Genomic DNA, 26769 nt, shown 5'->3' on the forward strand with positions numbered 1-26769 from the left:
GATTTCATTTCAAGATATCTTCTTTACACCTTGGTAATAGAACATTGCTTTATAGAAAGCATACCTTCGTTGGAATGTGGTAGAAAGAATTCCTGCTGACGAAGGAAATCTGCCCAAAGTATTCACATGTGATCTTAGAGACCACTAATGTCAGCTTTTTCATAGGCTCTCTGCAGTTTTTCATGCCTCTCATGAATATTGGCCAAACTTAGATTTATATACAGATTACTGTTTCTTTTCCCCTTATCCTTTTTTTAAAAAAAATTTATTATGGAAATTTTCAAATATGCACAAAACTAGAGAGACTAATACAAGAATCCTTATGCCACTCTTGTTTTATCTACCCTCTCTCAATTAATTTCTTTCCTGAAGTATTTTAAAGTAAATCTCAGGCAACTCATCATTTCACCTGTAAATATTTAGGGTGTATATCTACTAGATAGGTACTTTAAAGAAAACTGCAATATTATTATAGCCAACAAAGCCAACCCTAGTTCTTTAATATTACCCAATATCATGTCTATTTTCGTTTTCCTCAATTTTTTTTTCTAAAAATGACTTTTATTTTTAGTTTTTATTAATAAAACCAATCAATGTACAATATGCTTTCAAGAGTCTCTCTTTCTCTTTGACATCTGACATTCTGATTAGTAAGTGTCTTGGAATATGTCTGTTTGAATCTGTTCTGTTTGGTGTACACTGCACTTCTTGGATCTGTAATTTTCAGTCTTTCATAAAGAGTTGGGAAATTTTCAGTGATAATTTCCTCCATTAGTTTTTCTTTTCCTTTTCCCTTCTCTTCTCCTTCTGAGACATCCACTGCACATATATTCGTGCGCTTCATGATGTCATTCAATTCCCTGAGTCCCTGCTCATATTTTCCCATTCTTTTCCCTATATTTTCTTTTGCGTATCAGATTTCAGATGTCCTGTCCTCCAGTTCGCTAATCCTATCTTCTTCCTCTTGAAATCTGACATTGTAGGTTTCCATTGTTTTTTTCATCTCTTCTCCTGTGCCTTTCATTCCCATAAGTTCTGTGATTTCTTTCTTCAGACTTTTCAATTTCTTCTTTTTGTTCATTCCTTGCCCTCTTTATATCCTCCCTCAGTTCATTGATTTTATTTTTGATGAGGTTTTCCTTGCCTGTTGGAATATTCTGAGTTAATTGTTGCACTCCTGTATCTCATTTGAATTGTTGGTTTGTTCCTTTGACTGGGCTGTATCTTCAATTTTCCTAGTGTGATTCATTATTTTTTGCTGGCATCTAGGCATTTAATTACCTTAATTAGTTTATTCTGGAGATTGTTTTCACTTCTTTTTACCTAGGATTTTCTTGCTGGATGAATTTGTTGTCTGTCTGTTCTTTGACTTTCAATTCCATTTATTCTGGACCTCTAGCTTAGGTTTTATTTAACAGAGGAGAATTTTTCAGTTCTTGTTTTCTTGTTTCTTGCCCTGCCTGTATGGTGCATTTTTTCCCCCACCCTTAGGAGGATCTACTTGGGTATTATAGACCCCAGCTGGATTTTCCCAGACCAAACTGGCCTCCTATCAGGAAGAAAGAGTAACCTGTGTCAGTTTTCCCTGAGGGTGAGACCCAGCAGGTTGAAAGACTTTCCTGTGAAGTCTCTGGACTCTGTGATTTTCCTATCCTGCCCAGTATGTGGTGCCTGTTTGTCTGCAGGTCCCACTGCATAAGATGATGCAGTACCTTTAATTTTGGCAGATTCTCCCTGCTGGGAATGTGGTAGAGACAGAGGAGATGTTGTACATTGGCTTTAATCACTTCAGTTTTCCAGACCCTGGTGTCTGAATTCCTTGAGGGAGGGAATCCACCTGAGCTGGGCCCCACCCCTCCTCTGGGGAAGGCATAAGCTCCAGACAAGCTCTCAAACAAGCTTGTTTCTGCCTATGCCTGTGGCCGTTGCAGCCTGAGAAGTCCTGCTGCTGTATCCTAAGGCAGTCAAGACATAGAAACACAGTCACAAAATAGAAAGAGAAAAGTCCTTTTCAAAACGGGGCTCCTGTTCCTCAGGTTTGCCAATCAAGAGCATAAGTTGTTATGTTCTTTTGTGTACCTTCATATTCTATGTGCCCCCTCTCCTTCAGGGCCCAGACCCTTTCAAGTATTATGTGCTATCTGATCCAAAAAAACTCTGTTCCTTTTTTTTTCTTTTTTCTTTTTCCATCAGCCCTGCCGCCTCAGTGCCCAGGCAAAAATCAGCAACCTCTGCTTTGACTAGGTTCGGCTGAGCTGGAGGCCTATTTTTAGTAGTCAGAATTTGTGAATTAATTCCACAATTGGAGCTTAGTTGTGCTCAGACTCTGCTGCTGCTAAAGTCCCTTTTCTTTCCCCTTTGGGAAGCAGCCTGTGGGGGAAGTGCGCCGGCCACTGCGGCTTTGTGAACTCACAGTTCTGGTGGGCTCGCAGCTGGTCCAGACTGGGGTGTGCTGTGTGTCCAGTCACTGACGTGGCCCCAGCAGTTGTTCTGTACTGTTCCCGGCTATTTACTAGCTGCTCTGGAGGGCGAACTAAATCCTGCTCCTCACTAAGCCGCCATCTTGGCTGTCTCCTCTAATCAACATATAATACGAAGATTCTTTTTTTTCCATCACGTAGTTGTATGTTCATCATCATGATCATTTCTTAGAACATTTGCATCAATTCAAAAAAGAAATAAAAAGAAAGCAGAAAAAAATTCATACATATCATACCCCTTACCCCTCTCTTTCATTGATCACTAGCGTTTCAATGTACTAAATTTATAAAAATGGCTTCTTATAGTTGGTTAACTTTGAATAACTTTCTTCTACTCTGTAATGATTCACTTTTTTTTTTTTTTAAATATATATACCATTTATTTGTTGGAGAAACTGGGGAACTGGGTCATTTCCCACAGTCTGGATTTTGTATTCTTGTGGTGTCATGTAATATATTCCCCAGGTAAAATGATGGAGGCTTGATCATTTTTATTACCATTCCTATTTTACAAAGATTCAGCATGTTTTGTTGTCCCACTTTGTATGCTAAAATTGATTGGTGGGTTCAGGTTACCGACAGCCCTTTCGTTGTCAGGTTGTGTTTTGCCCATTTGACCAACAAAACCCATGGGGCGACCAAACTGGTTATCCAGATCTCTGTCCACCCTTTATTTAATCGTTTTAGCATTCTTTGAGGAATGCTAATGATTGTTGCCTGAATCATTTGTTTTGCTATCATTACATTTTAGGAATACTGAGAAATTTTTAAAAATGAAATGAAAGTTTTGATTCAAAACTTAAAAAAATTGGGAATAAAGTTTCAGGTGTTTGGAGAATTCATTTATGCAAAGTATCCTTTTCTCTGATTATGTTAGAAAAGAATGTTGGAAAGTTCTGTTTAGGTAAATTAATTACCCTTTTATTTGTTTTTGAATGAGTTGTCTTTAGAAGGTTTTATGGGAGAAGATTTTGAGCTTGAGTCATGCTTCTGGATTATCACACATTTGTGAGATGTTTTTATTCATGTTAGAGTTTGCTCCTTTGACCAAGGGTAATAAAATTCTGCTGTTATTTTGGTTGGGGATCATGGTAGAGGTATAGGTCATGAATTCATATGGATTCTCAATTACTGCTGTGGCCATTTATTTTTCCTGTAACCCTACATGACTGTTGTGTTAGTATCAATTGTAATGTTTAGTTTTTATAGTACTTCCTATATGCCAGGCTGTTCTTTGTAATTTACATGCGTTGATTTATTTAATCCTCACTTGATTGCTGTCATCCCTGCTTTACAGATGAGGAAAATCAAGGCACAGAGAGGATAAGCAGTTAGACTGTTGACACAACTAGTAAACTGCAAAGGCTAGGATTTGGACCGAAGCAGTTTAATTTCAGAATCTGTGCTCTAAACAGAAGAAAGGAGTGGATTATGCAGTGTAGCCAGTGTCTTCTACTAGAAAAATACCTCAGAAGTATACTGTCCTAGTAACCACAGAGGAGAATATATTTATATTAGATAATCTTCATATATATGAATTTTGTTAGTGTGTGTGTGCAGACACAGCATGCCCACATGAGGGAGCAAATGTGTAGGGTTTTCCCTTTAGGAAGGCCCTTCGTGGGCTAAAACTGTTTTGAACCTCTTAACTTCACTTTAGGCTTGGGAGAGGGGAAAACCTCCAGACTCTGGCATGTCATCTGGTGTAGGGGAAACCTACAAGGTCAGAGCAGGGAAAGGTCACAGAGGAAATCTACAGACAGCTTAAGGTCACAGTCAGATTCACTCAGGATACCACTTTAGCCCTGGTCTTTGAATCCTGTTTACCTTGAAGTTAAAGCTGCTTGTTCTCTAAGTAACCAGCCAGGTAGATCTTAACTACATAATTCCAGGCTTATTTTTGGAGCAGAAAGCTATATAGCTAGTATCCAATACTATAAAAACAGTATTTCACATTCTCCAATTCATAATAAAAAGCAGCTGTAGGTCTCTGATTATAGAACCAAGAATCAGGAGTGATCGTAGAGACCATTTTGTTCCAGGTTGTCTCTGCTGCCGCTTTGCTTAGTGATTTTTTAAAAAATTGTAGTTAATATTCTCTTCCCCTCTTTTTACCTTAGCAAGTGAATTTATTGTTTCTACCAAATGTCGACTGAGATGTTTTCTCATAAATAATTACTGCCTTTTCCTACATTTTAATATTTGAATTGTCCTTGTTGTATATTGGTCTCATAAAAGGTTACTCTGTGTAGATGAGGAAATGACCAGATCCTCAAGAATCTGAACATAGTAGTAACCATCTGATGGGTTGAACAGTTGAATATCCTTGATAGGGATGAGTGAGAGAAAAGCGATGCCGTCAGGAGCTGAATGAAATGGTCTGGTGTCTTCTAGCACGTGTTTAAAGCTTCAAGCAGTGTGTCCTAGTGGTAAAATTTATCAGGAAAGTCCTCAAAGGATCGATTCTCTAGGTATAATGGTGAGGATAGACTTAAAGAGAGCATATTTCTTAATTTTATTTATTTTGTTTACAGAATCAAATATACAAACTCTATGTAATGTTGGTATTCACTATTGCATGATTAATTTTTCCCAAACACAGAGAATTGTTTTAGTACATAACATGTTTTAGTAAGGATGTTTATGCTTTTTGACAGAAACATTTCCTGAATCATCTTCCTGACTTCTGTGCAACTTTCCTTTGTTTTGATTGAAGAAAAAAAATGAATGTAGTTTTCCTCTATATACAAAATATCAGCTTTCTTACTCACCTGGAGAATGGAGAAGTCTGTAGACTAGAATGTTCCCTATTTATTAATTTTTCAAAATGTTTTTGTAGAAGGCTATGTTTCCTAGATTTATTTTTCTCTTGGTATGTAGGTATTGTATGTACTGGGGTCTTTTAGAGTGATAGAATTGTAGGAATTTAAAGCATAGGATTCTTAGGAAATGATCATGAAAATCTTAGGGCAAACTCATTTTATAGTCGAAGAAATGGAGCCTGTTCTTTTAGTTTCATTGGTGTCTTGTGCGTCGTCTTGTGTTCTTTGCTGAGTTGGCCAGCTCTTTAGAGATACGAAAAGCCATAAAAGGAGATGGTTGAACTTGAGAAATAGCTGGATTTAATGTAATAGAAATTCAAAGTGAATATTATCTTGGGTTATACTAATACAATTCTAGGGGCTTTAATGAAGACAAGCTAAACATGAGCTGCACTTGTGGATTTTTTTGTCTGGTTTGGGTGAGTTCCAAAATGGTGCCAAACTATAGCTCCAAGAGGTTGACCTGTTGTATCCTACTGGAAGTGGGCATTTTCCTTGGCCCCATCCCTTGAGTAGGCCATCACAGCCCGAGTGGTAGGATTGGTTCATTTGGTGTGCATGTCATGGAACCAACAGCTGCACACATGAAGAAAGTGTGAGGTTTCTTTCCTCACACTTTCAGTGTTTGTATACATATATGTTTTTTACTGATAATTTCATATGCTCTTTTTGTGGGTTCTTTTAGTTTTCAAGTGATTTCTTAAGGGCTTTCAAGGTAAACATTTACGTCCTATATGAATAATAATTTCGTATCTCTCTTTCCAGTTTATTTATGTTGTAGTTTTCTCTCATGCTCTCTAGAATGTCGGGAGCAATGCCAGTAGGTGGTGTCCTTCCTTGCTTCATTCCTGACTTCTTAATGGGAGTGGCTGTGGCATTTCACCTTAAGATTTGACTTTCTGTTTCAGATGAACATTTATAAAGGTTGATACTCCTTTAACCTGATAAAGTATCTTACTTCAGCTTTTGAGTTTGCAAATGAAGAAGGATACAGAACATAGAAGCTTCAGGAAAGAGCCTAAAATATATAGATTATTAAATAAAATCTGAGTGGAGAGATTAGAAACTGGGGATAATTGTCCTAGAGAAGAAAACCTATGGGATGCTTTCACGATCCTTAGGTAGAGGCAGAACCTGTGCTGGCAAATTAAAACTACCAGGCCACCTTTGAGAATTAGAAAATGTTCTGTCTTTTTTTTTTTTGTTTTCCCCTCTGGTAAACTTTCTGTTGAACAGTAACATACCCAGAAAAGTGCAGAGCATTTTAATTTTAGATGGTTTTTATGTGTTTGTGTTTCTCTGTGTTTCTCCTTGTTTAGCTCCCGGTTCCCCATGTAGCAGTAGCTAAAATAATGTTGGCTTGCTTCAGGGCATTGCAGACGTGAATTTAGGGAAAAGTTAGATTGTTATCAGAACTTGAGTGATGGGGCCTTTGCTTTTCTCTGGACCCTAATAAATCCACAGCCCAGTGCTGCCTTCTTCTCTGTGGCCTGTGAGGCCCTGCGCGGGTGGGTGTATTTGTGTGTCACCGTGAGCCCTTCTCCAGGCTGGTTTCTCTACAGCTTGTTCATGTTGAGAGAATCCTCCTAAATGGCAAAAGGTAGAATCAACTCCCCAGGTTTTCTTTGTCTTCACTTCCAGTTTTTGGATACCCTGTGCGCTTTGTGAAATTAATTCTTCAAACTTTCATTGATATGGTCCCTTAACTTTTATAGCTCTTAATTGTTTAAGCATAGGTTTTGATGTTTTTTGTTTAATTGCTCTGCAGCTATTTTGTGCTTTGATCTCATCTTCTCTGCTAGATTATATGTCTTCATCCCCTTAAGTCATAGATATTTATATCATTTTGGTCTTCATATTCCCTATTTGAAATACTCAGAGTTTAGCTCCTCCTTTTCACTTGGCCTGGGTATTTACGTGCTTTAAACAAGATAATCTGCAGTGTATCTTCCCAGTTACTGTTGCTGTGTGACATTCATAAGGCATCCTGGAAAATCACTGGGTTTGAGAATTTAGGTATTCTAATATCATTAGCTCAACAAATGTTTATGGAGTAACTTCTCGCTGCCAGGCACTGTATAGGTACTAGACTATAGTGGTGAATAGAACACTGTCTCAATCTGCTTAGAACTTAGAGAATTTGGTGAAATCTCTTTTATTTCACCCAGAATGATGGTGATAAAAAGAGCTTGGAAATTAGGACCACACCATCCTGGGTTCAGATCTAAGTTCTGCCACTTACTGAAAGCTGTGTGACTTTAGAAAAGGAGCTATACTTTGGATGAGATAGAAGGGCCCCTTGATTAGGGCTGGGGTTCAGATATTGTTACTGATATATAGTTGTAGCCCGTTGAATAGCAGAGAAGTTCTCTGAATTGTCTGGGCCAGAGCTGTCTCTGCAGTTGTTGGACAAGCAGGAAGCAACCCTCTGTGGGTAAACTGAGGCTGGTAGGTAGGTATGCACTGGGAGTCAGGGTGCCACTGTGAGTGCAAGGCTTGGAGCATGCAGTGTCCACATTGGGAGGGCCACGGGAAACTGCCCTCCAGGGTGCAGGAGAGCCAAGGCTAGTGGGTGGGCATGCAGAGGGAGTTGGTGTGCCACTACAGGCGCAGTCCTTGGAGCACAGTGTGTCTGTGTTGGGTGGGCTGCTACCTCAGGATGCAAGTGAGCCAAGGCAGTCGGGATGCAGTATGGGCATGAGGCCTAGAGTCCCTAGTTTCTGTGTTTGGGGGACCATAGGAAGGTGTTTTTTTGGCCTGGGCTGCAGCTGTGTGGTTGCTGAGGGACTGTTTGCTCTGGACACGTGGACTGGGGCAGGACACCACCATATGTCACATGTACTTTCCGGCATGCCACATGCCTCAGGGCAAGATACACATGCTGTTTCCTTTACTTGATCTCTTATTCTAGTTGTTTGTGTGGCTAAGTCATTTTCATCATTTGTATCTCAGTTTATGTCGCCTCAACATTGATAATGATTGCAGCAGGAGCAAGAAAAAGCGAAAGCTTGTTACCAGAGAGACAGCAGTCTTCCTCCTGCAGTGCCCCTCCAGCGCCCTCTACTGACCAAGTTTAACATCATGCTCACGGTACAGGAGACATGGTATGGCAAAGCAGGTACTGAAGGGTGAATTTGGAGCTGAGGGGCAACTGGCACAATGGCCAGAGACAAGAATACATGCTATATGATTTCACTTTTATCAGGTACAGAATAAAGACAAAACTAATCTATTTTGTTAGAAGTCAGGCTAGTGATTACCCTTAGAGAGGGTGTAGTGATCAGAAAGTAGTGTGGAGGGGGCTTCGTAGTGCTGGTAGAGTCCTGTTTCTGGGTGTGAATGATGGTTACATGGGTATGTTCAATTTTTGAAGAGCCATGCTTTTTAATGTATGTAAAAGCTAAATTATGGTATAGTCTGATTCAAACTGTAAAAACTTGGAAACAGGATTCAGTCTCAAATAGGGGAAATGCAAAATAATCTAGTGATCTTCACTTTTCTTTTTAAAAACCTGTTTGAAGGTTATCTAACTTAATGTACCTCTAAAAAGAGATGTCTAATTCGTTCAACAAAGATATTGCCAAACTGCCTTTCTTTTCATTTGGAATCAAATTGTTAATTCTGAGACCTTCTATAGAGCAATCTGTACCTCCTTTTACTGATCTTCTTCACACCAAGTAGTTGAACAGCAGCTTCCAAGTGGTTTTTGGCTTTCCACATACAGCTTTGTTCTAGGTCTAAATAAAACATCATTGCTCTCTTCTGTTAGTCTTGTCACCACATACCCTTCTTCTAGCAACTGAAAAATCACCAGATTTCTTTTTTCTTGGTTAAGGGTTTTGTAAGCCCATCATGATGGGAAACATATCTGTTAGATTGAGAAATCTGGTGGTGATAGAAGAAACTTGGTGATGGGGCTTGCAGAAGCTGAAAGCAGAAGCAGCACAGTGCTCTGGTCTGTTTAGGAGTAGGTAACTCTTGGGACAGAATCTAAGGCATCCACTAAGCTGGGGCTTGAACCTGACTTTGAATAGGAGTCATATTCTCAGTTGGCAAAGGTTGTTAGGAAAAGAAACTCTGGTATTAGATGCAGGTAGAATTTAGAGTGAATTTTAAAGTGGTGTTGGCTGTTTAAAGCCCAAAGCCTAATTATTGTTAAATTAAAATGAACAGTAATAATAGACTTGGAATTACCTACTTTTATGTTAGAGCTTGAGCTTTCCATAGACATAGGTATGAGATTGTTTTTATGATTTGAATAGCTGGTGGTACTCTTGTATCTAAAGAGGATTTAGTCACGGCAGGAGTTACTGAAAACATTTAACACGAAGGCTAAGAATCTAGAGTGGTTCACCTATAAAAATAGTCTTCTTATATGTTTTGATTCTTAAGTTATTTATGGAGGGAAAAAAATTGTCTAAGTGATGAAAGTAACCAGTGAACCATTCAATTATATATTCAGTCTTTGTACTCATCCACCGATATAGGTCTACTTAGAATATCCTAGCCCCTGTCTGAGTTATTGGGAATCCAAAAGTGAATCTGCTGTTGTCTCTTTGCCCTTGGGAGGGTAATTATTTAGTGCTCCTCTGTTTGAGGGCTTCCTTTATTATACTTGTCTGTGACATCTCGCTTTGTTACCAGCTCTTTTAGGATTCTGTTGAGTCCTGAACAACTGATACTTGAATTTCATATCCAGGCTAATAAGAACGTTTTCTGACTTTGTTTGATTACTAGCCTGGGCTGATGTTATGCTATAATGTTCATTGGGAGATTTAGCATCTTGAGGAAAGGGTGTCTATGATCATCCTGTGTGAGCCTCGTTCTGGGTGCCACTTCCAGAGCGTTCATTTGGGAATTTGTGCCTTCCAAATTGGTCATTTGTATCTCCAGAAAAATCTTAAATCACACCCCTGTGCTTGAGCTCCTAATGGAAGGGAGCATTGGAATGTGTAATATAAATATAATGTAGTGTAAGTGGGTGATGATTTATATTAAGAGGTTAAGTTTGTAGTTGTCTTTTGATCTGGGAATTAATACTATTTGCCAAGCAAACTGAGAGGCCTTTCTCCTTGGTTCTCTTGCTCATTCTCTCAGATCATTCCCCTTAAAGTAGTGCAACATGCCAGTCCAAAAACTTGTTACCTGTGAGTTTTACTCCTAGGTAAGTAACTATTCAGGTGTTAGAAGTCAGCAGTTTTAATAGTCATTTGTTTGCTCATATTCATTTAAAATAGGTGACCATGTCCATGCAAATTTGTAAGCAAATTAAATGAGTCAAACATAATGTAGATGGTGTTGTCAGATTTTTAGTTGGTGGGCTTATATCTGCCTATGGTAACATCGTCAGAATTGTGTTCAGTGCCTGACATTTCTCTTTCTTGTGCTTTTAATGTAGTACAGCCAGATTTTCTTTTAGAAATTAAGTATTGAGGATAGTGCAGGGTTTGCATAGTATGCTTTTAGGAAGCTGAGGAAACTTTTGGAATCCGGTAGGGTACAGCATCCTCCTGGGTTTACAGCAGGTGATTTGTAGTGAAATGAGAAAATGTCAGGATTTCGCCATAAAGCCTTAAGGAAGAAATTTTATGTCAGATTTAGAATCCATTATTTGTCTTTTCTTTAAGCAAAGGAAAAATGTTTTGGAAAAATCTTGGTTTTTATTTTACTTTAACTTGGAGGAGGCAAAATGGAGTTGTAGAATTTGAGGGGAAAGTCCGTCTTTTTAGTACTAGGAGTGTTGCAGATGTAGTTGAGAAGATTTGCATCTTGTAGAGAATAACTCATGCTGGCTCTTCTCTTTCTTGTAGAATGGAGAATGCTGAGCTGGGTACCATAAATATGTGGTTTTTTTTTTCTTTTATTTTTTATCCCAAAGGAAAAAAAAAAACAACTACAAAACTCTGCTGAGTATTGCCTATGTTATGATTCTGTTAATGTGTGTACTTTGTTTCCTGTGGTCTTGGATAGCTATCAGATTTTGTTCCTTACCTTAAATTGCTCTAAAACAATTTTATTTAACAATCCAGGATTCAAATGGAAGGCCTTATAAATGTAGATAAAGAGTTTAAAGAGAATTACTTGCAGTTGTATCCCTGAAAATTTTATCTGGTTTATCTTATGAATTTCTTGTATGAAATATTTTGTTCTCCGTAGTATGTAATCTTATCTGAAGAGTCCATCTATCTCCTTTAAAATATGCTTTACGGTCTCTTGAGTGATAATATTGTCAAGCCCTTATGTAGGGCTTTGAAGACTTGTTTCTATATCCCCCCATACCCCCCCTCGCCCCACAGTGTTAGTAGTTATCCCTTCTCTTGCTGTCTCCATGACCACTGTCCCTTCATTCCTCTGCTCTACCTACTCTCTTTAACCAGTGTTAAAAACACACTGTCAAGGGCGCGGCGCTCACGCCCCGCCAGCCAGCCCGCCCTCCTCTCCCTCTTTGTCCGCCGGCCTGGTGCGGCGCTCACGCCCCGCCAGCCAGCCCGCCCTCCTCTCCCTCTTCCCCCTTCTGCTCAGGCGGCGCTCCATCCGCCATCTTATTCTTCCCTTCCCCCTCCTGCTCCAGTGGCTCTCCAGCCACCACCGTGCCCTCTTCCTCCTTCACCGGCTCCTCCGCCACCGGCCTTGACAGCCTTGCCACCCTCACCTTTCCTCCTCCAGAACAGCTACTGGGGGAGTGGAGACAATACAGAGCAGCTACTGGAGCCACGACGGAGATCAAAGGGACGGCGTGCCCCATCCTGGAACGGCTGACTATCTGGGAGAACCAGCTCCGGTGAGATCACCGAGGGGCGTGGGCTTTCCTGGGCGGGACGGCAAGTGGCCGAAGTCCCTCCCTTCCTCCTTCCCAGGCCAGCTGGCAGAATTGGGCATGCGGTCCCCTTGGGCCGCGGCGGCTGGCGCCCCCACCACGCGAGGCCCCCCGGACCAACTGAGAGAGTTGGGTCGGAAATCCCCAGACTGCGGAGAACGGTGACCAGGGGGTCCATTCCAAACACGTGACTCCCCGGTCCGGATGGGAACAGTGCACTCTCCCGGGCTGCGACAGCTGGCGCCCGCCCGCCACGCTTGGCGCCCCGGGCCGACTAGGAAATTCGGTCGGGCGCTCTCCCGTGCTGCGGTGGCCAGAGACCCTCCCCGCGTTCGGACCCCCGGGCCGGCTGGCACTCTTCCAAGCCGCTTCCGCTGCCGAACCTCCCCCACGGCGAGAGTTTTCCAAAGTTAAAGGACCCACAGCAATTTTTACTGGTGGAACCCGTAGACAAACGTGTGCCACGAGCGCCACCTACTGGACAGGATAAGAAAAACAGAACCCAGAGATTTCACAGAAAAATCTTTCAACCTATGGGGTCCAGCACCCAGGAAAATCTGACTAAATGCCCAGACGCCAGCAGAAGATAACGGATCACGCTCAAATAATTGAAAATATGGCCCAGTCAAAGGAACAAACCAATAGTTCAAAGGAGATACAGGAGCTGAAACAACTAATGCTGAATATACGAACAGAAATGGAAAACCTCTTCAAAAATGAAATCGATAAATTGAGGGAGGACATGAAGAAGACATGGGCTGATCAAAAAGAAGAAATAGAAAAACTGAAAAAACAAATCACAGAGCTTATGGAAGTGAAGGATAAAGTAGAAAAGATGGAAAAAACAATGGATACCTACAATGATAGATTGAAAGAGACAGAAGATAGAATTAGTGATTTGGAGGATGGAACATCTGAATTCCAAAAACAAACAGAAACTATCGGGAAAAGAATGGAAAAATTTGAACAGGGTATCAGGGAACTCAAGGACAATATGAACCGCACAAATATACGTGTTGTGGGTGTCCCATAAGGAGAAGAGAAGGGAAAAGGAGGAGAAAAACTAATGGAAGAAATTATCACTGAAAATTTCCCAACTCTTGTGAAAGACCTAAAATTACAGATCCAAGAAGTGCAGCGCACCCCAAAGAGATTAGACCCAAATAGGCGTTCTCCAAGACACTTACTAGTTAGAATGTCAGAGGTCAAAGAGAAAGAGAGGATCTTGAAAGCAACGAGAGAAGAAGCAGTCCATCACATATGAGGGAAACCCAATAAGACTATATGTAGATTTCTCAGCAGAAACCATGGAGGCTAGAAGACAGTGGGATGATATATTTAAGTTACTAAAAGAGAAAAACTGCCAACCAAGACTCCTATATCCAGCAAAATTGTCCTTCAAAAATGAGGGAGAAATTAAAACATTCTCAGACAAAAAGTCACTGAGAGAATTTGTGACCAAGAGACCAGCTCTGCAAGAAATACTAAAGGGAGCACTAGAGTCAGATATGAAAAGACAGAAGAGAGAGGTATGGAGAAGAGTGTAGAAAGAAGGAAAGTCAGATATGATATATATAATACAAAAGGCAAAATGGTAGAGGAAAATATTATCCAAACAGTAATAACTCTAAATGTTAATGGACTGAATTCCCCAATCAAAAAACATAGACTGGCAGAATGGATTAAAAAACAGGATCCTTCTATATGCTGTCTACAGGAAACACATCTTAGACCCAAAGATAAATATAGGTTGAAAGTGAAAGGTTGGGAAAACATATTTCATGCAAATAACAACCAGAAAAGAGCAGGAGTGGCTATACTAATATCCAAAAAATTAGACTTCAAATGTAAAACAGTTAAAAGAGACAAAGAAGGACACTATATACTAATAAAAGGAACAATTAAACAAGAAGACATAACAATCATGAATATTTACGCACCGAACCAGAATGCCCCAAAATACGTGAGGAATACACTGCAAACACTGAAAAGGGAAATAGACACATATACCATAATAGTTGGAGACTTCAATTCCCCACTCTCATCAATGGACAGACCATCTAGACAGAGGATCAATAAAGAAATAGAGAATCTGAATATTACTATAAATGAGCTAGACTTAACAGACATTTATAGGACATTACATCCCACAACAGCAGGATACACCTTTTTTCAAGTGCTCATGGATCATTCTCAAAGATAGACCATATGCTGGGTCACAAAGCAAGTCTTAACAAATTTAAAAAGATTGAAATCATACACAACACTTTCTCGGATCATAAAGGAATGAAGTTGGAAATCAATAATAGGCGGAGTGCCAGAAAATCCACAAATACATGGAGACTCAACAGCACACTCTTAAACAACAAGTGGGTCAAAGAAGAAATTGCAAGAGAAATTAGTAAATACCTAGAGGGGAATGAAAATGAAAACACAACATATGAAAACTTATGGGACGCAGCAAAGGCAGTGCTAAGAGGGAAATTTATTGCCCTAAATGCCTATATCAGAAAAGAAGGAAAGGCAAAAATGTAGGAATTAACTGTCCACTTGGAAGAACTGGAGAAAGAACAGCAAACTAATCCCAAAGCAAGCAAAAGGAAAGAAATAACAAAGATTAGAGCAGAAATAAATGAAACTGAAAACATGAAAACAATAGAGAAAATCAATAAGACCAGAAGTTGGTTCTATGAGAAAATCAATAAGATTGATGGGCCCTTAGCAAGATTGACAAAAAGAAGAAGAGAGAGGATGCAAATAAATAAGATCAGAAATGGAAGAGGAGACATAACTACTGACCTCACAGAAATAAAGGAGGTAATAACAGGATACTATTAACAACTTTACGCTAATAAATACAACAATTTAGATGAAATGGACGGGTTCCTGGAAAGACATGAACAACCAACTTTGACTCAAGAAGAAATAGATGACCTCAACAAACCAATCACAAGTAAAGAAATCAAATCAGTCATTCAAAAGCTCCCCAAAAAGAAAAGTCCAGGACCAGACGGCTTCACATGTGAATTCTACCAAACATTCCAGAAAGAATTAGTACCAACTCTCCTCAAACTCTTCAAAATAATCGAAGTGGAGGGAAAGCTACCTAATTCATTCTATGAAGCCAACATCACCCTCATACCAAAACCAGGCAAAGATATTACAAAAAAAGAAAACTACAGACCAATCTCTCTAATGAATATAGATGCAAAAATCCTCAATAAAATTCTAGAAAATCGTATCCAACAACACATTAAAAGAATTATACATCATGACCAAGTAGGATTCATCCCAGGTATGCAAGGATGGTTCAACATAAGAAAATCAATTAATGTAATACACCACATCAACAAATCAAAGCAGAAAAATCACATGATCATCTCAGTTGATGCAGAGAAGGCATTTGACAAGATTCAACATCCTTTCCTGTTGAAAACACTTCAAAAGATAGGAATACAAGGGAACTTCCTTAAAATGATAGAGGGAATATATGAAAAACCCACAGCTAATATCATCCTCAATGGGGAAAAATTGAAAACTTTCCCCTAAGATCAGAAGCAAGACAAGGATGTCCACTATCACCACTATTATTCAACATTGTGTTGGAAGTTCTAGCCAAAGCAATTAGACAAGAAAAAGAAATACAAGGCATCAAAATTGGAAAGGAAGAAGTAAAACTAGCACTGTTTGCAGACGATATGATACTATACGTAGAAAACCCAGAAAAATCCACAACAAAATTACTAGAGCTAATAAATGAGTACAGCAAAATAGCAGGCTACAAGATCAACATTCAAAAATCTGTAGCTTTTCTGTACACTAGTAATGAACAAGCTGAGGGAGAAATCAAGAAACGAATGCCATTTACAATCGCAACTAAAAGAATAAAATACCTAGGAATAAATTTAACCAAAGAGACAAAAAACCTATATAAAGAAAACTACCAAAAACTACTAAAAGAAATCACAGAAGACCTAAATAGATGGAAGGGCATACCGTGTTCATGGATTGGAAGACTAAATATAGTTAAGATGTCAATCCTACCTAAATTGATCTACAGATTCAATGCAATAGCAATCAAAATCCCAACAACTTATTTTTCAGAAATAGAAAACCAATAAGCAAATTTATCTGGAAGGGCAGGGTGCCCCGAATTGCAAAAAACATCTTGAGGAAAAAAAATGAAGCTGGAGGTCTCACGCTGCCTGACTTTAAGGCATATAATGAAGCCACAGTGGTCAAAACAGCATGGTATTGGCATAAAGATAGATATATCGACCAATGGAATCGAATAGAGTGCTCAGATATAGACCCTCTCATCTACGGACATTTGATCTTTGATAAGGCAGTCAAGCCAACTCACCTGGGACAGAACAGTCTCTTCAATAAATGGTGCCTAGAGAATTGGATATCCATATGCAAAAGAATGAAAGAAGACCCATATCTCACACCTTATACAAAAGTTAACTCAAAATGGATCAAAGATCTAAACATTAGGTCTAAGACCATAAAACAGTTAGAGGAAAATGTAGGGAGATATCTTATGAAACTTACAATTGGAGGCGGTTTTATGGACCTTAAACCTAAAGCAAGAGCACTGAAGAAGGAAATAAATAAATGGGAGCTCCTCAAAATTAAACACTTTTGTGCATCAAAGAACTTCATCAAGAAAGTAGAAAGACAGCCTACACAATGGGAGATAATATTTGGAAATGACATATCAGATAAAGGTCTAGTATCCAGAATTTATAAAGAGATTGTTCACCTCAACAACAAAAAGACAGCCAACCCAATTACAAAATGGGAAAAAGACTTGAACAGACACCTACCGGAAGAGCAAATACAAATGGCCAAAAGGCACATGAAGAGATGCTCAATGTCCCTGGCCATTAGAGAAATGCAAATCAAAACCACAATGAGATATCATCTCACACCCACCAGAATGGCCATTATCAACAAAACAGAAAATGACAAGTGCTGGAGAGGATGCGGAGAAAGAGGCACACTTATCCAATTTTGGTGGGAATGTCAAATGGTGCAACCACTGTGGAAGGCAGTTTGGCGGTTCCTCAAAAAGCTGAATATAGAATTGCCATACGACCCAGCAATACCATTGCTGGGAATCTACTCAAAGGACTTAAGGGCAAAGACACAAACGGACATTTGCACACCAATGTTTATAGCAGCGTTATTTACAATTGCAAAGAGATGGAAACAGCCAAAATCTCCATCAACAGACGAGTGGCTAAACAAACTGTGGTATATACATACGATGGAATACTATGCGGCTTTAAGACAGGATAAACTTATGAAGCATGTAATAACATGGATGCACCTAGAGAACATTATGCTGAGTGAGTCTAGCCAAAAACTAAAGGACAAATACTGTATGGTCCCACTGATGTGAACAGACATTCGAGAATAAATTTGGAATATGTCCAGCAGGAGGTAGAAACAGGGTAAGATAATGGCCAATTGGAGTTGAAGGGATACAGACGGTGTAACAGGACTAGATACAAAAACTCAAAAATGGACAGCACAGTAATACCTAATTGTAAACTAATCATGTTAAAACACTGAATGAAGCTGCATCTGAGCTATAGGTTTTTGTTTTGTTTTGTTTTGTTTTGATTTTACTATTATTACTTTTATTTTTTTCTCTATATTAACATTCTATATCTTTTTCAGTTATGTTGCTAGTTCTTCTAAACCAATGCATATGTACTAAGAAATGATGATCATGCATCTATGTGATGATGTTAAGAGTTAATGAATGCATATGTAGAATGGTATGATCTTTAAATGTTGGGTTAATTCCTTTTTTTCCGTTAGTTAAAAAAAAAAAAAGAGAGAAGGGATAATTGGAGCTGAAGGGATACAGACTGTACAACGGGACTGGATATAAAAACTCAGAAATGGACAGCACAATACTACCCAATTGTAATGCAATTATGTTAAAACACTGAATGAAGCTGCATGTGAGGTATAGGTTTTTTTTTTTTTTCTCTTTCTATTATTGTTTTAATTCTTATTCTGTTGTCTTTTTATTTCTTTTTCTAAATCGATGCAAATGTACTAAGAAATGATGAATATGCAACTATGTGATGTTATTAAGAATTACTGATTGTACATGTAGATTGGAATGATTTCTAATTGTTTTGTTAATTCTTTTTTTAATTAATAAAAAATAAATAAATAAAATAAAATAATGCCACAAGGAAGTCAGAAAATGGCCTGGAAAATGCCCATTGGTTTTGGCAATTTGGGAGTTATTACTAAGAGCAACTTTCATGGGAGGAAGTGAAATTTCAGAGGTGTGTGGCAGCTGTTTGTGTTGTTATTTTAAGAGTTGAACATACTTTATTGACAGAAGTTCTGTAGAAAGGGAGAGATTTCGTGATAAAGGAAGGAAAGGAAATAATTCATTTAACACATAATTATTGGGCACCTGCCTTATATCCTCTGCTACTTTACACTTAGAACAGTGTGAATAAAATAAAGCTTACATTCTAGTTTGAAGGGGCCACACAGATCAAGACTATCTGTCAAGAGTCTTGGTAAGAGGAAGTTGGGTAGGAGCTTAAAGAAGGGGACATTCCCCAGGAGATCTCTGCCTTCTTGATTAATTCTCTCCAAATGAGTTATATTCTTCGTGTCCTGTTCGTATTCCCTTCTTTAACCCCTACCCTGTAACAATGTGGGGTTCCCTTACATTTATGCCTGCTGTTGTTGGAGTGGCTCTTAGGAACCATCCTCAAAGATAGTTGATGTTAGGCATAAATAAATATGTATTCAGAAACTATTAACCTTTTCTACTGGGGAAACCCATGGTACTGTCTCAAACACTAGGAACTCCCAAGTCAATAGGCCAAGCCTTTGATCCTGAGGCTTGCCCTTAATGAAGGTTATTTCAGTAGCAGAGAAGCTTAGCCTACCTATAGTTATGCCAAAGAATTACTTTCAGAGGACCTCTTTTGTTGCTCAGATTTGGCTTTTCTCGAAGCCCAACTCTGCAAGTGTAATCATTACCCTCCCCCTCTGTGTGGGGCATGACATCAGGGATGAAAGTCTCTCTGGCAGTGTGGGGCATGACACCCAGGATGAGGCTGGCCATGGCACCGTGGGATTAACAATGCCTTCCTGACCAAAAAGGGGAAAAGAAATGCAATAAACTAAGGTATCAGTGAGTAAGAGAGTTCAAATAAGAGTTGAAAGGTTGTTCTGGAGATTGCTCTTAGGCAAACTTTGGCTAGGTATTGCTAATTGACATAGCTTGCCAAACCCCACCAAAACCATTACTGTTACCCTATAGAATACTTGGGGCTCTATCTGAGATTCTACAGATGTTCTGCACTCTTTAAGATTACTTTCCAGAAACCTACAACCTTCATATGGTTCCTAGGCCATCTAAGTCTTGAAACCTAGAGGGGCCAGCCTCTCCAAGTCTCCAGTGTTTTGGAGCAGCTAAAAGTAAAAACCTAAAATTATGAAACTGTAACCCATACCAAACTCTGTTCCATAACTGCTTGTTAAAATGTACTTTGAAATTTATTGCTTTTTGTATATATTTCACAATTTAAAAAATACATATCCAGTGGGGAAATTGGAGCTGTCTACGATTTTTAAGTTGATTCACATGTACTTTTTGTCCCATGGTGCCTGATAGAGTTGGAGGGGATGGAGGACCCTGCTGACTCTCCAGCTCTCTATCCTCATTGCCCTCTATTTTGTTTGCTGTGAATATGAAGGGTCACGGTGGGGGCTGCTGTTTGTGCACTTGTCTGTGTTTGTAAACACATACACTCCTATGATAATATAGTAACGTTGGACTTAGCAGAAATGGTTAGGATGACAGAGTTTTTAAGGTTTAATAAATTAAATTGATTTCTGTGAATGGTGAAATATTGTGTACCTGGTGATTTATTATTTTTAAGTGTCCATAACACAGTATGGAGGAACTTGGAAATGGTGCAACACTGTTCCAGAATTTTGGAACTGGAGGGAGATTTAGTAATTAAAATAACTTTCAAAATGTTCTCATTTAAACCTCGCACCCAGTCTTCTTACTAGAAGCATCATTAGATGGGTGAAGATAAGAAGGAATGGGAGGGTGGGCCATGGTGGCTTAGCAGGCAAAGTTCTCTCGCCTGCCATGCAGGGACCTGGGTTCAATTCCCGGTGCCTGCCCATGCCAAAAAAAAAAAGAAGGAATGGGAAATTTTTTTTTTGTATATATATATTATAACATTCATTACAGTTTTATTATTTTTTGAATTTTAACTTTTTTATTGTATAGAATAACATATATACAAAGCAAAGAAATAAAAAAGCAGTAGTTTTCAAAGCATTCTTCAACAGGTAGTTACAGGACAGATCCCAGAGTTTGTCATGGTCTACCATATGATCCTCCCATGTTTTTCCTTCTATCTGCTCCAGAATATAGGAGGCTAGAGGGCTTAAATATTATTTTATCATCACGATTGACTTTTTTTGTCCGGCGCCGTCTCGCTCAGCTTCTGGTCCCCGGCCGGCGGAGGGAACAGGAGGGAGAGAGAGACAGACGCAGACAAACTGACTCAAGTGACAGACACGGGTTCGAGACACGCTGCAGTTGTGAGCACAGACCTTTACTGGAGCTAAGCTTGCAAGCTCTGTTACAAATTCCGCGCGGGACAGAATACCCCGCGGGGGAACAACCTCTATGCGGCCGTCAGGTACGGCTCCCTATGGGTCGTCTCCACCCACCCTGTCCGGGTAACCTCTTATATACTGTGCCCAAACCCAATAGGTTAGTGCCACGTATACAGAGGTGATTGGAAGACAGGGTTGGTGGGCGCGTGCGTCATACGCGGAAACAGGATGCGGGCGCCATCTTGACTCACTCGATGGGCGGGGGGAACTCTAGAGCAGGCCGCAGCGTGTCCACTAGGCCAGACCCGGGAGGCGGCTCTCCACATCTCCCCTTTTTTTATTTATTTTGACCCAGTGTCTCCATTGATGAGTGTGCTCCCGTGGACCTGAGCGGCCCACTACTTGTTTTGGTGCTTTGGGGAGTCTGGACTAGGCTTGCTAGGCACCAACCAGAATGCCACCTCATATAGAGACCGGAGAGCCCGTGAGCTGGAAACCACGTGACTCTCCCTGCAGTGCTTCGCCTCGCAACTGGGTTAGGAGGGGGGCAGGAGAGCGGCAACCAGGGTCGAAAGTGTCGCTAGGCATCTCTGTGCAATGGCTGGAGCCTAGTCTGGCCAGGACCGTTACTCCGCCGTAGAGATTATCCTGAGACTAAAATTATGACTCCTGGCGCCGCCTTTTATACCCGGGACACAGCCATGGGCCTTGCAGCGGGTCTTGCTTTCGAGCGTCCCGCCCTGAGTGGCCGGGATGGGTCATACGGTGAAATGGGGGACTGGGCAGCAGGGCGGTCGTTGTCAGGAGCACCAGGGGTGAGCGACATAGCCAACATGGTAGTAACACGCAATTGCTGCTGTGTCTGGAACAAGCGTTCTAACAAGCATTTAACAGTGACTAATCCCACTAATAGTCCCACCGCTACGAGAATCCAAGTAGTCAAATTGGGCCAAGAGAACCAAGAGGTGACTCGGTTCCACAGACTTTGTACAGTCTCGCCCAGTTTGGAAAGGTCGAAGGCAACGGGGGTTAACTTGATCTTCCCAAGCACTTTAAGGTCTGATTCCACCTGTTGGGAGAGTGGGGGGTATTAAAACTGGTCCCCCTTCTAAACAATCGAAGGGTGACCGGCGTTTTCGTTGCCATCTCGTCAGTCGCCGCCGTCATCAGCAGAGTTGGAGGCCTGATCTGATGGTTCAGGTTGAAGGCTTGTTGGTTTTTTGGGCAACAGCTCCTTGGCCTCCTCGGGCGATGTCACGGTTCTCACCAGTCTTTCTGGAACCCACACTGGCTGACGTCCTGGCTCCTGGGGAAAAACACAAACAGAGCCTCTGGCCCAGCTGAGCACTGGGTCAGGGCCTTGCCATTGTCCTGACAGGACATCCTTCCAACGGACTAGACCTCTATGTGGAGGACTCGGAGTAGTGTGCTGAAGAGCAGGTGTCATTCCTAGTGAATTTTCATTTAAAAAATTGTACGTAAACAAGGCTATAGACAGTTGAGCCTTTGGGGACAGGCCGTGACCTATTCCCCCTTTCTGTTTCTTTAGTAAGTCTTTGATGTCTAAGATGAAAATAGGCCAATGCTCTGGCAGAGCTGAAAGAAGGGGCAACCCCATCTGAACAGGTCCTAAGGACTCCATGCAATTATTAATGGCTCTTAAATCATGTAACAATCTCCATCTGCCTGATTTTTTCTTTATGACAAAAATAGGGGTGTTCCAAGGTGATGTGGAGGGAATGATGTGGCCCTTTTTTAACTGATCTGACACTAGAGTGTGTAATGCTGAGAGTTTTTCCTGTGATAAGGGCCACTGAGGCACCCAGACTGGAGTCTTAGTTTTCCACCTTAGTTTTATAGGTGTGGGTGGGAATCTCTCCTCAGTGGCCCCTAGGAAAAACCCAGGCCTCGTCTGTCAGAATTGGAGACAGCTTGTATAGGCCTTGCGCGCCCCTGCAATGAGGCTCCTAAGCCTTTGCCGGGGACATATCCCATTCCTTTTAACAAGCACTTAGAAGTTGGAGAGCAGCCACTGGTCAAGGTAACGTCCATCTGGGTTAGAATGTCTCTTCCCCACAGGGAAACGGGCAGGGCTAATACATAAGGCTGAAAACTACCTTGATGTCCTTCCTCATCTGCCCAGTGGAGGGCAGTGGCACTCAGCATGGGTGCTGAGACCTGGCCTATTCCTCTAATGGTGTCCTCCGCCTTGCACGTCGGCCAGGTGGAGGGCCAGTCTTGTTGTCTTATGATTGACCGATCGGCCCCGGTATCTAGCAGGCCCAGGAAGGATCTGCCTTGTACCTTAATAGTCAGCATGGGTCGAGACTCCAGAGACATATGGAGGCCCTCAAAAACTTCTCCAGTAGACCCAAATCCCTTATCTCCTCTTTGTCTGGCTTTACTCGGAAAGAGCGGATGTAAGCTGGGCAAGAGCAGGAGCTGTGCCAGCTTATCACCTTTTGCAATGACCAGAGTACCTTGCTGAGATTGTACCATAACTTGGGCGTAACCTGTGAAATCTGAATCTACAACGCCTGGTATGACTGTTAGTCCTTTCAGGGCTGTGGATGCCCTCCCTATTATGAGCCCAACAGTCTTCGTTGGTAAGGGCCCTTTAAAGGAGGTCCCTATCAACTGGACACCCATGGAGGGGGTCAGTACGAGTCTGGAGGTGGCACAGAGGTCCAGTCCTGCTGATCCAGGGGATGCGCGAATTTGGACGGGTGTTGTGTCGCCGGATGGCATGCAGGTCCACCGAAAGGGTGGACCCCCTCTGCCCGTTTTTTGGGTCCTGTTCAGGACGGCCAGAAAGGCGCACACCCTGCGCATTGAAGGCTGACCTACAGTCTTCTGCGCAATGGGGTCCCTTGTGGCAACGGCCACATAGCCTGGTTGCCGCATATGGTCTACCAAACTGTTGAGTGGCAGGTGGTTGGCCTTTATTGGGACAGTTCCTCTTAATGTGTCCCAACTGGCCACAATGATAACATCCTCTTGGCTTTGTTCCTAGGTCTTTGGATTTCTTTGCAGCTACTTGTAAGGAGCTGGCTAGCATGGCAGCTAGACCTGCATTAGTTAACGGGCTACCAGCATCTCTGCAGAGCCGAACCCATTCCGTCAGGTTTTTTCCTCTGTTTTGTGCTAGGATAACTTTACATTCCTTGTTGCACTGCTCAAATATCATTTGTTTAACTACAGTCTCTGCCACTCCTGGATCTGAGAAAATTCTCTCAGCCGCAGTTTGCATTTTGGCTACAAAATCCACGAAGGGTTCTGTGGGGCCCTGATGTATGTTGCTGAGTGAGGCTTGAGCCTCTCCCTCACCTGTCAGCTTTTTCCAGGCTCCTACGAAACAACGGAAAATCTGGGCGTAGACTTCTTGAGGGAACCCTGTTTGATTCTGGGAGTGGGCACCTTTCCCTAGTAGCATATCTGCATTCCATCCGCCATGTCTCCCCGCTGCGTTTTTCGCAGCTTGCTCCTCCGCTAACTCTTCGAACCATGCTTTCCAATCTATGTATCGGCCCTGGGGCAAGCAAGCACGGGCCAGCTGATATATATCTGCGGGCGTATGATTCAGGGTGGAAAGGTTTTCAACCATATTCAAGGTAAAAGGAGCATTGGGGCCATACTGATGGACAGCTTGCCTCAATTCCCTTAAAACTTTGTAATCATATGGCTCATACTGGTTATTACCTTGGGGATTGATAATAACCGGGTACGTCTCTGAGACTGGTTCTGGCTTAAGCGGCTGGTAACCACCCATCATACCGAAAGGTCTAAAGGTTGAAAAAGGAATCCAATTCCAGAAATGCCTCCCTCTATTGTTTGATGACGTGGGACCCTGAGGGCCTGCGTACGCAGGCGTGGGGCACAGCTGTAACTGCCCCTCCCTAGACCAGCCTGTAGGGGGTTCCGGGTCTCGCAAAGGAGGGCCACTGTAATTACCTGATTCGGCCACCAGAGGGAGCCCGTGGTGAGGGTTTTTGGCGAGATCACCAAAACCATTCACCGGAAGCCGCCGCGCCCCTGCAGCAGGCGCTGGCGGGGCGGAAGGCTGCGTGGGTGAGACAGGGGGCCTCCCCCAATCGATCAGCGGAGGCGCGTCTGCACCCTCGGTCTCGTCACCATCTGACTCTGAGTCAGAGTCGTCTGAACTAGCGCCAGACTCTGGCGGCTTACAAGTGGGCGGCTCACTTTCACAGGAGCCGTCCGCTAAAAGGGTCTTTAAGGGAGCTAACAAAGGTAAACTTCCGAACTGCCCCATGTTTGCAGTCGGCACTGTACTTTAATCACTCGGAGAGCTCTTCCGAGTCCCCGGGGCTACCTGAAAGCCCGCGGGCCTTAACTCTCACGTAATAAGAAGTACTCACCTTCTCGCGGTGATCAGGCGCGGGAAGTCCGCTGCGAGCTCAGGATGCACGTCCTTCTCAGTTCAAGAAGAGACAGTACGGCTCTCCTTGCAGAAGAGGTGTCGAGAGAGAAGGTTCCCCGTACGGGCCACCACTTGTCCGGCGCCGTCTCGCTCAGCTTCTGGTCCCTGGCCGGCGGAGGGAACAGGAGGGAGAGAGAGACAGACGCAGACAAACTGACTCAAGTGACAGACACGGGTTCGAGACACGCTGCAGTTGTGAGCACAGACCTTTACTGGAGCTAAGCTTGCAAGCTCTGTTACAAATTCCGCGCGGGACAGAATACCCCGCGGGGGAACAACCTCTATGCGGCCGTCAGGTACGGCTCCCTATGGGTCGTCTCCACCCACCCTGTCCGGGTAACCTCTTATATACTGTGCCCAAACCCAATAGGTTAGTGCCACGTATACAGAGGTGATTGGAAGACAGGGTTGGTGGGCGCGTGCGTCATACGCGGAAACAGGATGCGGGCGCCATCTTGACTCACTCGATGGGCGGGGGGAACTCTAGAGCAGGCCGCAGCGTGTCCACTAGGCCAGACCCGGGAGGCGGCTCTCCACATTTTTTTCCTTCTTTTTTTGTGTGTTTGTGAAAAATAACATATATACAAAAAAGCTATAAATTTCGAAGTACAGCACCACAATTTGTTGTAGAACATATTTCAGAGTTTCATGTGGGTTACAGTTCTATGATTTTAGGTTTTTACTTCTAGCTGCTCTAAAATACTGGAGACTCATATGGGGTAGGGAGATGGAACTTATGGCGTGCAATAGCAGTTTTCCCCCGTACCCTGGACTTAAGCACTCTTTGTACAAGAATCTTATCTTTGAAGTAGTTCTTGCAAGAACTGATTCATATTACTAGTGTTCATCAGTGGGACCCGTAGGTCAATACGACCCCTTTCAGTCTTGTTCATCTTCAATGTGGTAATATTACTTATAGACCCACTAGGAAACCACCTTCACTCCTATCTATTCCCTTACATTGGCATTCAACCTCATTACCTAATGGTTCACCCATCTCTAGCTTCTAGGTATCTCTAAGTCCCCTATATTCTGTATTATAAGCCTCTGATTATACCTTTATTCTAGTCATAAAAGTGGAATCATACAGTTTCTATTCTTCTGTGTCTGGCTTATTTCACTCAGCATTATGTCCTCAAGGCGTGTCCATCTTGTCATGTACTTCAGGATGTCATTTTGTCTTACTGCTGCATAATATTCCATCCTATATATATACCACATTTTGTTGATCCACTCTTCTATTGATGGGCATTTAGTTTGTTTCCATCTTTTGGCAATTATGAATAATGCTGCTGTGAACATCGGTGTCCAAATGTCTGTTTGTGTTGTTGCTTTCAGCTCTTCTGGGTATATACCAAATAGTGCTATTGCTGGGTTAGGGCAACTCGATATTTAATTTTACTAAAGAACCGCCAAACAGTCTTCCATAGTGGCCACACCATTATACATTCCCACCAGCAGTACAGAAGTTTCCCAGTTTCTCCAACATTTATAGTTTCCTGTTTGTTTAATAGCAGTCATTCTTACAGGTGTGAGGTCGTATCTCATTATAGTCTTGATCTGCATTTCCCTTATAGTCGG

At 41.8% G+C, this 26769-nt stretch overlaps 2 protein-coding genes across 8 annotated transcripts in view; one reads left to right on the forward strand and one right to left on the reverse strand.

Moving 5' to 3' along the window:
- Window positions 1–26769, forward strand: part of CHD6 (chromodomain helicase DNA binding protein 6) — a 261441-nt gene that overhangs the window by 38210 nt on the left and 196462 nt on the right. Inside the window, exon 2 of one of the 7 annotated variants that reach the window (XM_077168247.1) lies at window positions 8255–8420. The exons of 5 other annotated variants lie outside the window; for them this stretch is intronic. In XM_077168247.1, coding sequence (XP_077024362.1) covers window positions 8384–8420 — 37 coding nt within the window. In that variant the 5' untranslated portion in view covers window positions 8255–8383. Of the gene's footprint in view, window positions 1–8254; window positions 8421–12029; window positions 12084–26769 lie in introns of those variants that run through there. One more of the 7 variants, XM_077168266.1, reaches the window with a different exon arrangement.
- Window positions 8552–25260, reverse strand: LOC143678132 (endogenous retrovirus group K member 5 Gag polyprotein-like). The gene is made up of 3 exons (XM_077155228.1): window positions 24702–25260; window positions 23475–24449; window positions 8552–8631 (listed from the first exon to the last, which is right to left on the reverse strand). Exons 1-3 carry the CDS (start codon window positions 25018–25020, stop codon window positions 8552–8554), a joined length of 1374 nt encoding a protein of 457 aa, XP_077011343.1. The 5' UTR covers window positions 25021–25260.

Source organism: Tamandua tetradactyla, chromosome 1, assembly GCF_023851605.1.
Source record: "Tamandua tetradactyla isolate mTamTet1 chromosome 1, mTamTet1.pri, whole genome shotgun sequence".
NCBI lineage: Eukaryota > Metazoa > Chordata > Mammalia > Pilosa > Myrmecophagidae > Tamandua > Tamandua tetradactyla.